At 39.3% G+C, this 13,232-nt stretch overlaps 1 protein-coding gene across 6 annotated transcripts in view; it reads right to left on the reverse strand.

Annotated features, from left to right (window-relative positions):
• The window catches only part of DACH2 (dachshund family transcription factor 2), a 244,614-nt gene that overhangs the window by 121,538 nt on the left and 109,844 nt on the right, over positions 1-13,232 (reverse strand). For all 6 annotated transcript variants that reach the window (XM_085544591.1, XM_015860389.3, XM_015860388.3 and 3 more), the window contains one exon: positions 6,865-6,980. In XM_085544591.1, the coding sequence (XP_085400717.1) occupies positions 6,865-6,980 (116 nt within the window). The remainder of the gene's footprint in view (positions 1-6,864; positions 6,981-13,232) is intronic.

Raw genomic sequence — 13,232 nt, forward strand, 5'->3', positions numbered from 1 at the left:
TTGCTTGTTTAGGACTCCGGAGGTCTGTATGACAAGGACTGAAGCACTGCAGCTGTTAAACTACATTGGAAGTACTTAATCCCTGACTAGAATTATAACTATGGAAATACCAGGATTTACGTACAGCACATGCTTAGTTTTCAATCCAGTGAGATTTATTCCCTGTTTGATACTTCTGAACAACTTGTAAGAGTGTTGTTTGACCAAGAATTTTGCTAAAATACAGCCTAAGTTTTCCTATGGGAAGCTGTACTACTCAAATCTAATTGAGAACCGAATGCAGCATTTTAAGAGAACATTACTAAACTAAATACAGCAGATTTTAGCATTGCAAATAGATGGGGAATCCACATTTTTCTGCAACCAGGCGCATATAATCGAAATAGTTACAACTGTATCCATTTAATTATATCCTACAATTACATTTCTGTTTCTAACCTCTGACAGACCTGAGCTCTCAAATCATAGGAATAAAACCTGTGCACAGGTATCTTGAGCTTACCAGGCTGTCTGAAATACTGCAGGGTAAATCTAAAGCAAGGAAGACAATCAGTAAGGGTCTCTGCTTCCTGCCCCTGACGTTATATTCCAGCATATTTAGTTCTGCTGCTAGCACAAAACTTGCTACAAATGCACGAATCTCGTGCCACCCAAGTAACACCCCCATATGTGAAGAAGCTTGATTTGCCTACCAGATGATTATTGGCTATGTGCATTTGATGAGCCTCTTAACCAGCTACATCAGTAAGACGTTCTCTATTAGCATTAATATAAAAATTATTCAGTGACCTCATAACTTCAGCAAATAAAGAAAATCAGACTCTTACATTAAAATGTAAGAATGTATAAAACATACGCAGTCTGCCTGGGATTCTTACACGAGCATTCATAAGGCATTCAAATGCATTCGATGTGACACTGGTTAAAGCTACCAAGTAGAAAGCGTTTCAGAATGTAATTGTTCAACTTAATCATACAACCATGTAGAAAAATAAAACCTAATAAAAAATCTTCAGTTATAACAGTCCTGCTATTATTATCAAATCAAAGCTCCAGATAACATAAAGAGTTAAAGATAACAAATCTTTTATACCTCCCATTACCATTTTTTGCTTTAGGACATTTCACGACATTGTAAAAAGCTCAAGTAGTTCCAAAGGCAGTTAAAGATGTGATGGAGAGCGGCAGGGAGGTATTAGGATCATTATAGACCTCAATGCCTTAAGACACCAGGCGAAGAAAAAAACTGGTGGAAAAGAATGTCACAGATTATAAGGACAGACAGATGAAAACGTGCTGATTTTGTCAGCCGTGCGGTACCTGGACCAACAATTTCAAATGGTTCCCTTCCACAGGCAAAACAAGACAAATTGTGAGCAGACCTGCCCTATGCGCCCACAGAATCCAGTCTTAATTCTCTCAGTGTGACCATTTCAGCCTAACTTTGCCATCTCAGGAGATAAATTCAGTAGGATCGATTTTTAAGGAAAAAAAAAAAAAAAACTTCAAATGCTTACAAATGAAAGTATATTACTGAGTTTCACACTTCTTGGACAATAATTAGTAGCTGAGGCTACGTGTAAATTAAATTTACAACAAGGTTAACAATTCAGTAAATTCTCAACAGCTTTAAGTATTCATATATCACAAACCTAATGCCCCCCATGGATAAATCAGACACTAAAAATGGATCTCTGAAGAAAGAAAATATTAAAACAGAGAAGGAAAGGGGAACTGAGCGACTCACGGTCACTCAGATCATCAGAACTCTACTGAATGGCTGTATTTTAAAGAGTAATGATATGATCCCAAATTCCTCATTCACTCGAATTCATGCTCCCTTCAGCACAGAAATGTGCTGGCATGAGATGGTGTGGTACTCAATCATGCGGCATATGCGGTCTTTAATTTTAAAATCCAGCTAAATGGATGTTCTAACATCATTTTTTATCTAAGAACATTTCATGATAAAAGAGTGAGCATGTAACTTATTTGTCAGCTTTACTGTGCAGTGGATAACTTTCCTATGTTACTCACATGAGTTTTCATTTCCCAAAGCTATATGCATTCATTATGACAGTAAAAATGAAGAGTTGCTAAAGAGATGTATGCATTTTTATTACCGTTTGAAAAAACAGATCTTTCTACAGTCCTTTGAGCTTCTGAGTGTGTGATTTGTATAAAATATTTCTCATTTTGGGGACAGAGCAGATGGAGTGCAGGGCACTGTGGGATATGCCATTTATCACAATGACAGTGCGTAGGTAGCACTGATCCTCTCACCACAGGGGGAAGCTAGAGCTGCAAATGCGGAGCGGCATTAAAAGCCCGACGAGTGGAGTTTGGCAACACTTGTACTACTCATTAACTTAATCATATTAATTTATTAGCCATATATATCAAAGTAATTCACTGCTGAATTGTCACCAAGAACAATTTATAAACTGTTAACGTTCCCCATTGGCAGGGAAGTGCTGCAGTATCCTTATCCTCTATGTTTGCCTTTGATTAAAAATAATAATTTCTACCAAGCCAGGTAATGCCAACAATGACAAAGCTGTACATATGTTTCTCATTATAAATGGAACTTTAAAGTGACATCTATGACAACTGAAAGAAAAAAAAAAAAAGGATTACAGCAGACAGTGAAATGAGCCACAGAAATAATATGTAAACATACAAAAATGCTCAGTGAAGTATTTTGAGGAAGCAAAAGGTTCCCTTTAACTCTCAGATCATCTGCTCTCAGAGGTTCTAGGACTGCTGCCAGCCACAGCAGCCCTACATCTAACACCTCAAGAGGTGAAATCTATCCATAAATTTCCCATTAAGTGACTCTGAATGAATGTTTATTCTTCAAATAACTTTCTTAATATCAGACTTCACAGGATGAATACAGACACCCTCAGAACCTGGTTCTGGCACTGCTGGTCTCTGAGCACGTGGAGCAGATTTGCTGCCCTCAGTCCCACTGCACATCTCCTAAGGGACGTCCCTGCTGCCCTGCCCCTCAACCCCGGGCACACCTTACAGTTCCACACCCAGGACAGATCTGCAGGCACTATGGCTGCACTCACTTCAGAACAAAACCAAGGAGACCTGTGGAGCCGGTGGCACTGCAGAGTTCCCACAGGCAGCAGGGCCCTGTTGAATGGCCACATGCCCAGCTCCATAACAAACAACTGGGAACCCAAGGTGTTGGAAGCATCTGGCCTCACCCATTCTTCTTAAACAGATGCAACAAATACAAGCGCTTAAACACTACGGCAAATACTGCTGCAGCCTCTGTGTTCCCTAGAAAGGGAAATCAAATGCAAATCTGAGCCCAAACTCACAGATGTTAAGATCAGTGATATATATTTGACATGGCTGGAAGTGGCCACACCCATCAAATCTCTGATAGTCTAAATCTGTCTCTCCTATCCACCAAAGTGAGTTATGCACCTGAAACTGCCTTGTTTTCCTTTTTAATACACATAATGGATTTCACTTTCTCTCCACACAGCAAACCACTGCTCCAGAGCCCAAAAGTTCCATCAGTATGTCCCAACCGTCTTGTTAAGATATACTGAAGAAAAAGCCCTGTACATTAACAAAAAAAAACCCCAAACGCTTTATCTCCTATTAATGTCACTTCATCACTCTGCATTGTGTGAAGAAAAAGAAGAAAGCCTTTGATAACTGTTCCTCACTGACATATGGGATTTTTCCCTTGCCCTCACAGCAGGCAGGGGCACCACGCTGATTTCAACATTTCCTACAAGAACACAGGAAGCGAAACACTTTCCCCTAAACTAATGCAAAGTGGACAGTGCTCAAATATCAGCTCTTGGGCAGGGTCATTGTGCTGCTCGCTCAAGCCCTTCCCATCAGCATGCATCCCAGGCACACTGCCCCATCGTTCTCAGTCACTGCAGGGTTAGCCACCCTGCTGCTCTAGCCTCGTCCTCAAACATTCCCACTCCCCAAAGGTGGAAGGTAGCTGCAAATATTCACTTAAACTGCCTTCCCGATTTCTTGCCCATAAGAGAAGCTGTAGCCCTCTTTGCCAAGATGTAAAAAATTACATCTCTGCACTGGGAAATGCAGTGTGCCTAATTTAACTACCTGTTTATTATGTGAAAATGACCATGTAAACTGAGCTGACACAAACCAAATGGGTGATGAAAATAACAGCACATTTCAAGGAACGGAAACGCAGATGGCTCACCCAAGTCTGCAGGAAGTTGCTAATCATCGCTCTGTAATACCCTCTACAGACACATCTGTGAGCTCTGTGGTCAGAGCAGCAACTTCTTGAGACGTATCCATCTAACCAGCAGTGCGTATGGACAGCACTGCTTCACCTGAATGTGACCATAGACTGAAGGGGAGGCCAAACTAGAAAATGAAATGGATGGATGAGTCATGCTACATCTGCTAACATGGAGTCTGTTACCAAAATGAGTTATCTGAAGAATAAAACTGTTTTGACGGTAATTTGGTCCCATTAAAAAATGTCTTAATCGTGTAAGAAGAGAGTCTGGTTTTGTTGTTTTTTTTTAATACTGTAGGCAGATGAACATAACCATCTGCAAACCATATACAAGTGAGATCCCAAATAAGTAAATCAACACTTGGCTGATACATAACGCTTTAATATCCTTGCAACTTTTACTCTATTAAACACCACTCAGAAGTCTGGTAGAAAAATCTTCATTATTTAATAAGTGTTAAAATGGTTTTTGTTCTTAGCTCAGCCAAAAGGAAAGAATTCAACTGCAGAAGTGTTGAAATCAACCAGAGGAAAGCAGACAGTAATTAAGTGAAAACAGATATAAATAAAGCTAATGGAGGCTTCATATCCCAGGTGCTCCATCAAGGCTGAAACAGCTTAGATCCCCCACTGAGTTTACAAGTGGCTCTTTTGGCACCCTTCCTTATTCAGCACTTACCCCAGCTTCCTCTGTGCTGCTTTTCTTTATGAACAAAACAAAACTGAACCTTCAGGAGCTCTGAGTCCTGAGACTACCCAGCCATTGGTGCAGAGCACCCGTGTCACAGGCTGGCTACCCCCAGGAACCCATCTCACCCAGGCCCTCAGCTACTGATGCTTTGGAACTGTGTGTTTTCCCTTGCCTGCAACTTCATCTGAAACCTCCCTTTCAGCCGCTTGAGGCACATTGTGTGTGACTCCTGCCATTCGGTCACACAAAGGTTTTCACATACCGCTCACAAGGTCAGAAGGCAGCCACCCTGGGCCTCAGCTGAAAGGCATCACTTGAAGGCAGTCCTCCACAATTTAAATTAAGTGGGATGTGTCCCAGTCACCACTTAAGACTACGAAAAAAGTCAAAGTCTAGAAATAACTGAGTTGCAAACATTTCTATTCAAACACTGTAATACTTAATATATGTGAGATGCTGTGTCTAGGTATTATTTTACTGTGCAACGCAGGGTTTGCCCAGTATTTTCCAATTTAAAGAAACATGGTAGTATGCATTAAAAGAAAAAGGTGGAAAAGTACTATGCAATATTCCAGATTTCTGATGAGTACGATGACTCTTGTGCTATCCTGGCTATTGGTAATAACACAGACAATTAAATATCCATGAAATTCCTGGGCTAAGTACATGACATAGCCACTAAAACTGTTGGTTATTAGAGTAAACATACAATTCCCAACCTCTGCTATACGTATTTACAGTATGTGAAGTTGAACTTGTTTGATTGTGGCATCTAAAAGGCTTTTATACTTACATTAACTACTATGGGTTTCTGTGACTATTGCTTAGGAACATTTATTTCCATTTCCACAGAAAAGGGTTATTGGTTCTCTGTGAAATCGTCATGACACTGGGAGTTGTAGGAGGAATCAGAGACCTCAGCTTTGTCACTCTCCCGAACCCTGGGACCCAGTGAAGCAGTCAGTCACAACGCAACAGGTTTTGCAAGCAGAGACCACAGTCACTACATTAGAGACAAACACCGAATTCTATGGTTGCTGTGAGCTGCTCTCTGCATTCTGCTAAAACCTTTAAGTTTGTTGTCAGAGATACAACGTGTTTACACTGGACTTTGACAGTAATCCTAAAACTGCTAAGCCTCTTGAATATTTAAATAATTACTCTTAGCAATATAGTCTGTCAATATAGTTGTATCCTCTTGATTTTATTACCAAAATAAACTCGCTTGTCTTTGGCATGCCATCAATTAATAAAAAATTAAAATATTCATCAAGATAGCTTAATTAGGGACTTAAGACTTTACTAATAAATAATAAAGTGGAATAAAATACCTTGCATTAAATTTTGAGTAGAGATTGCTTGTAATTTCACATTTTTATGCTTCTTTTTATATTATGATATTTAATGTAGACTATTAAAATAGAATCCACTGTGGTAACTTGAACTTATCTGCTTTTTGAGTGTTTCTTCTACAGCTCGTAAAAGCATTTTGCTATCTTCCCAGCATACATTAACGATGTTACAATACAATACACATTAGCCACGCTGTTCATATCCCATGAGAACTAAAACACACATGCATTTGAAAGGAAGAAATGCATGCTATGGGGCTTTCTGAGACAATTGTTCATTTTCTCTCTCTTTTTCTTTTTTTTTCCCCTTTTAACTAAAATAACATTTAATGGAATTTCCTGTAAGGAAATTACAATTAATAAAGACCTAAATTACAAATCCACTAGATTTCAGTCACTGCAGCAACAAAACAGAATTTTCATGAACACTCAAAAAATCCAATAACATAACCTCTGGTAAAGCTTGAAAAAGCCCTGAAGGACAAGGCACTTAGATCAATATTATTTTATTCTAACTGCTGTGCAGTATGAAGAGATGAGGCTGATCATCTGATGGATTTTATTACCTGTCGGAGAGATAAGGCCTGGTGATAAGAGGCCTGGAACTCCATGGGGCAGAAGACGTGCGTTTTCCTGTATCGCAACTCCAAGTGAACGCTTCGGGGGTCTTCCTGGCCGTGAGCTGATGAAACAAGAAGACAAATGAAAATTTATTTTATTTTTCAAATATTAGCTTACTGCATATTATAAATGTAAAAAATATGCAAAATATCAAAAATGCATAAGAATATATTAGCAGTTCTTGCCTAGGAGGAAAAAAAAAAAACGCTCAGTCAATTAAGCATACAACAATTGTATAGACTTCAAATGAACTAACAACACGCTGTCAAACAGCACCTACAGTTAGCACAGCTCTGAGCTCTACGTCACATAAATGACCAGCAAACTTCTATTTTTCCTCCACTAAAACGGCAAAAACAAATCAACCCAGATCCCAGTCCTAACGTATCACTACTTTGCTGATTAATACGTATTTCTCAGCATTCCTGTCTGCAAAACAGAGCACAAGAAATTCACGTGCACATTCGTTAAGCCTTGAAAAGCAACTGGATGCATTACTCATCTCACAAACTAAGGTTTTGGGTACTGTACATTAATGATCCAATGACTGGAGGGACACCAGAGCTATTCAGATTACGTCTTCCAGAATTTACTAGCTCAGACTAAAATGAATATAACCACACTGCTTCACTACTTCAGCCAGCCTGGTTTTAGGGAGGCATCCCCACATTCACATCTCCACAATCCACGTACTAGCCAATCTCTTCCATTGCCCAGGGTTTTCCAGTTCTTACAGGTCACTAACAGAGAGAGGTCTCACCAGTAACTGCTTCTCAGTCTGAGCCATGCACATGCACCATGCAAGACTGAAAAGCTCAAATTTCAACACAATGCAATCTTTATGATATTAACTGCTGTGTTCTGAATCATGGCAGGTAACAGCCTGTTTCTAAAGACTCAGCACTAATTTAACACTCAGCTTTTCCAAAACTGACTACGTCATGGACTGACCTGTGGTTTTGATTACCACCCATAGGTAAAACCAAGAATGTCCAACCTGTCAAAAACTCACCATCCCCAACCACCTTATGAATTAGGACTGCTGTTTTTAATTCAAAATGTGGAAGATCTGAATATTCATTTACATTATCTATTTTCCATCTATCACATTTATCTCTTAAGTCAGTATTGCCTACAGGAAATCACGCTATACAGCTACCACCATAACACAGATTTACAGAGCAAAGACCCATTTGAATCAACTTTCCCAAGACAAACAATAAAAATATAACCTCCCAGTGTTTGTCAGAGTACTCCTGTTTCCCTTAGATCAAAACAACTTTTACTTTGCTGAATAATAGAGCTCTTGACAAAATATAGTGAAACATTGTATGAAGTAACTAAGCTGCAACAATGAATGAGGTTTGAATAGAGAGCATTTCCAAAATGACTTCAAGTCCACAAAGACATTTCTGTTAAAGCTCACTCCATCAACTTGCAGTGCCAAAGCTCTCCATCACTGTAAGACAAACTCTGTGTTTAAATGAAGACAACTTCCAGCAGCACTGCGCAGAGGTACCATTAACGCGTTCATTTTTCACACACTGTGCTAGTGCTATTTTGTTTGACTGTACATCAAGGTAGCACAAAATCATTTTTTCAGTTTATTATTTTATCTCTATATAACTACACTGTCCTTTTTTTAGCTTCAGGGTTTTTTTTTTCCGTTTTACTTTGTTATGCTTTATCATATGATGGCTTTAAAATACAGCCTACTATGAAAGCCCAGACTCACGAGGCTATAATGAGGTAACCCTAAACTAACAGCATGCAGATTTCACAGGAAGTTAGCTGCACAAATGGATTATCTATTAAAAACACCTGCTGAATGACTATCTACCATACACTATCAGGCTTCTACCACAAAACATTCCCTTCTCAAGCTCCAATTCTACAAAATATTTGCAAAAGTCTGTACGTTGCTATAAGCTGCAATAAAAATCTAAAAAATCGAACACTTCAAAAAGAATTAATGAAGAAACATTTATGATTTATTGTTTTTGATGGATCACAACCAAGGTTTCTTCTTGAGAGGACACCACAGCCCAAAACAAACACGCCATGCGCTTTGCCTTATCACAGACCGCGCTGCTGCCAGGGCTGGGGCTGGGGCTGCCAAGTTATGAAACTCATTGTCTGTCTTCACCTTTCCACTGCCCACACAGTGTAACTCTTATCACCTCAGGACGCCTGGAATTTTGATTCACATTTTCCATTTAAAACATCTTCAACCCTCTCAATTTAGAGAAAGTTTCTAATGAATGCCTTCAGAAGGAAAGCAGGATTAGCATTTCAGAGGAGTAAGACATACTTTATGATTCTGTAACTATTAACTTTGAAACGTTAGCAGCACTAGCATAAACATATGAAATGTATTTTAATATCATTTCCCCTGATCTTTTCACACTTAGCTCTTCTATTGCAGCTTCTTTTCCACTTTTCCCTTTGTGTCATTAAAGGAAGTTAAGTACTTGAAGCCGCATTTCTTCCTCATTGATAACAAAGGAAGCAAGAAGCTGAATGATCAGCTTTGAACCATTTCTAACATTTCTTTACATTTTGAATTTGCCATTAATTTGCCTTTAAGAAAAGAAAGCGACTCACCCCTCAATCAGATGTTACTTCAATCAGAAGCTGCTGGCTTACAGATATATCTTAAAATTATTTTAAAGTAGATTTATGACCACAGTCAAGACCACAGAGTCTAAAGGAGAAGTACAATACATTTTCCCATTAATATCTATCTGGTAATCACATCCTTTTTACTGTATGAGCGCAAATAAATGGGCCAGCTCTAATGAAATTCTATTATTATCCCTAAAAAACAACCCAAAACCAACACAGAAAGAGCATCAAACCTCTGAGTCATCAATTACTTGCCAAGAGAGATGCTGGAGGCTTGAGGTTTTACCTGTGCTTAGGCCATGGTTATTCAGCTCTTCCCATTATCCTGCCCTGCCAAAAAGGCACTAAATTTGAAAGAATGACCTGCCAGGACAATATGATCTGAATATAGTTCATGTATTCTTTTCAGAATGAAATTCATCAGAGAATAAAGTACATTCTAATGAATATATCCAACTGTTGAAAATTATATAGAAAGTGTTGAGAGATCACTCATAGTGTGAGTTTTTCCCTTTATTTTCCACTCGTGTTGAGATCTAACATTGTTATTTTTCCTCAAAACATTCCGAGGATTTTTTTATTTGGAAGTTTCTATCAACCCCAACTTTTAAAATTCTATTTTGCAACCATTACAGACAAGCATTTAATGGAAAACCCTCAAATTCATCAACACTTGTAAAATATAAATAATCAGTGGAAACATAAAGCACATTACTGTTGATGTACGATAGTGCTCTACTTTTATGCTTCAAATATGAGAGATTTACTGGAATCAAAAGTGAATTTGCATATTCATCAAGACAAATAAACACGTGGTGATTTAACTAGGAAACTGTTATTTGGATGACAATTTAATCAGCACAGGTTGAAAGGTCCATCACTGCAGCATCCTGTTTCTGCTAAAATATTGATTGCGTTACTGATTTCAGTAATGCTTTATTTTACAGGGCACAAATAACCATGTAATTACTCTTTAATTGAACGGTAATTGCTTGCTGGCAATTATTTGTTAAGTTTTGGAGTTTAATTACCAGGTTATTTGTGTTTCGTGAAATAAAATGTTATGTATTAGTAGCCTTAAATGTTTTTTGGTATGAATGGTCTGTCACAACTAGAAAAGTAAGTTGGGATGGTTTGAGTCTGACAAATAACACTCCAACGCCACCGCTATTATTAAAAGAATCAGATGAATCTTTGAATGCTTTCCCTTTACAAAATTAACATTAGATGTAACATTTGTAAGATAAATGGACGAATACTGTACCACAGAAGCATGATTTCCTCTGGGGTCTAGTCCAGCATTTAGCATAATTTATCCTGATGTTTTGCTTTTCGTTCTCTGGGCCTCTTTACAGGAACTGAAATAGTATCCTAACCTCTTGAGAGCAAAGAATAAACCAAGTAGAAATATATTTCAACAGTACTTCATATTTCTGCAACTGAAGTGGATTACCACCAGCACATTATTTTAGCAGCCTATAAACTTTGTAGAGTTGGCAGTTAGCTAGATAACAAGGGAAAGCATTATGTCTCGCAGTGTCAATGAGATATGACACATTCTGTGATGTATTTATCCCACGTTGTGATAGATGAGGTACCCAATACTTTGATCGTTAAAATCTGAATTTTACCATTACACTTCCATTTTTGTCATCAGCTATTTACGAACTGGCAGTACACGGTTTAGCAAGGACTGCTGATTTTGTTTTTGCAAAAGATATCCAGTTAATAAATTAATTATTGATTCCACGAGGCTTGAGATATGTGGCATAAAAATATGCTAGACTTGTGATTTAGGAAACTCTCATAGATACCGCATGTTTCTTCAACAGCAATGTATTTTATTAGGCTTAGAGGAGAAATACAGAAGTAGTGTATCACACGTTGTGTAAATTGCTCTGCTAACAGCGGCTGTAACTGGTGTGAGCGCTTACCAATGAAAAACCACCTCAGCTGCTTTTCTGCAATTCAAACAGGAACCAGAAATTACAACTTTGCTTTCCTCAAAGATCACGAAATACAGGCTAGTGATTGTGAAAGGTGCTCTTTGAAGTCTTTATCAATAAACATAACATTCCTGATAACTTCAGTTAAAGTCATTTCCTTTTATTACCGTAAGATTTTTAGTTGCAGCACGGATTAAAAATAATCTCCTTGCTTTGGTGTTTATTACAACATTTCAAAGATGCCAATGGTAGTTAAACTCTACCTGACCTCTCTGTGTTTGAGAAGAGAAGCAAACTCTGACCTCGCAGCAACCTGATTCTGTCTCCTCTCAGCGCTGGCAAACTGATCACTTGTCTAACCATTGCAGGACATTGGATCGCCAGCCACATCAAAGGCAACAAGAGCCAATTCAGCAGGAGGAAAAAAGTCACCCATGCAAAATGGGCAATTAACATTAATCATACATGAAGTTGTTTGAGCTGATAACTAGAACCTGGTCCCTATGGCAACTCTCATAAAATAGTGCCCACGCTGGCACAAGGAGCCGCGGCTCATCTTCCACAGGGCTCCTTCCTCCCTGCATCCTACATAAGGAAATTGCAGAGGAAAGCTCTGACCTCCAAACAAAGTCTTCCCACTCGATTCTCCAGGCTTTTTCAGTGAGGAAGGTCCTGAATATCAGCCTCACTAAAAATGTCAGTGGAACTATATTCCTGAAGTTACATACATGAATCTGAACCGTTGTTCTGTCATTATGAATTGGTGTTACTGTTACAACAAAAAGGACTGCTTAACACTACCGAATTCTTCAGAGGTGGGATTAAAGTGAATACTGCATTTTTATCAGCTTTACCATTAAAAATGTGAAGTAGCACAGCACCATCGTGTCCTTCCTAAAAATCACAGAGACAGTCCTACATAGACCTGAATAATACTGCATATAATTCCCCTGTCAAGGAGTGCATCAGTTAGCTCGGAAACATCCCCGCTGACATCTGCTGTATGTGCAGCTATGCCAGCAAGCATTTACATCAGCTGAGCCCCATCAGTGCGGCCACACAGCACCGTTCCCCTCTCACAGGTTCCAGGAATCCCAGCTCCAGCCCACAGAGGCCCAACAACTCCAGCCTGCATCCAACTCCAGACTGCGGGCGGGGAAAAGAGCAGCTTGAAGGCAGAACTGCTGCACCACAGCGAGTGCTCCAGACATGGTGAACTCTTTCTGCAAGCAGCATTTCAGTGTTTGTGATTTCCCTTCGTTCTGCACCCACCAGCACAGACAGCAGTGATGAAGAGGAGATGGAAGTGTGTATCACCAAGTCTGTCTGAATGTCCACACTCAGTCCCTCTCCCCTCACTGAGGGGCTGACAGCCTCTCAGCCACACAGCAATCCACCATCTTCTAATAAAACTCTTCATTTTGGTACCAATTCTGTTCCCATCCTTCAACAAACCAAAGCAACACCCATCAAGCTGGATACCATTATTTTGCTGAATACATCAGACCAGCAGTTATCAAGTGTTCTATAGCAACGTACAAGAAGCCATCAAACACTCCAGAATAAGAGGCAACAGCGAAACGCCAGAGAAGCAGCCCCAGTCTTTGGAGTTCACTCAAAGATGTTAAGGCTGGAATTGGCCTCAGGAGGTCACCTGCTCTCTCTACCTCTGCCCCAAGGCAGAATCATGAGCGATCAAATCATTCCTGACAAATGCTACTCCAGCCTGCCTCTGCAAACCC

The sequence above is a fragment of the Coturnix japonica genome, chromosome 4 (genome assembly GCF_054131305.1).
Source record: "Coturnix japonica strain WE chromosome 4, WE-NBRP24, whole genome shotgun sequence".
Taxonomy (NCBI): Eukaryota; Metazoa; Chordata; class Aves; order Galliformes; family Phasianidae; genus Coturnix; species Coturnix japonica.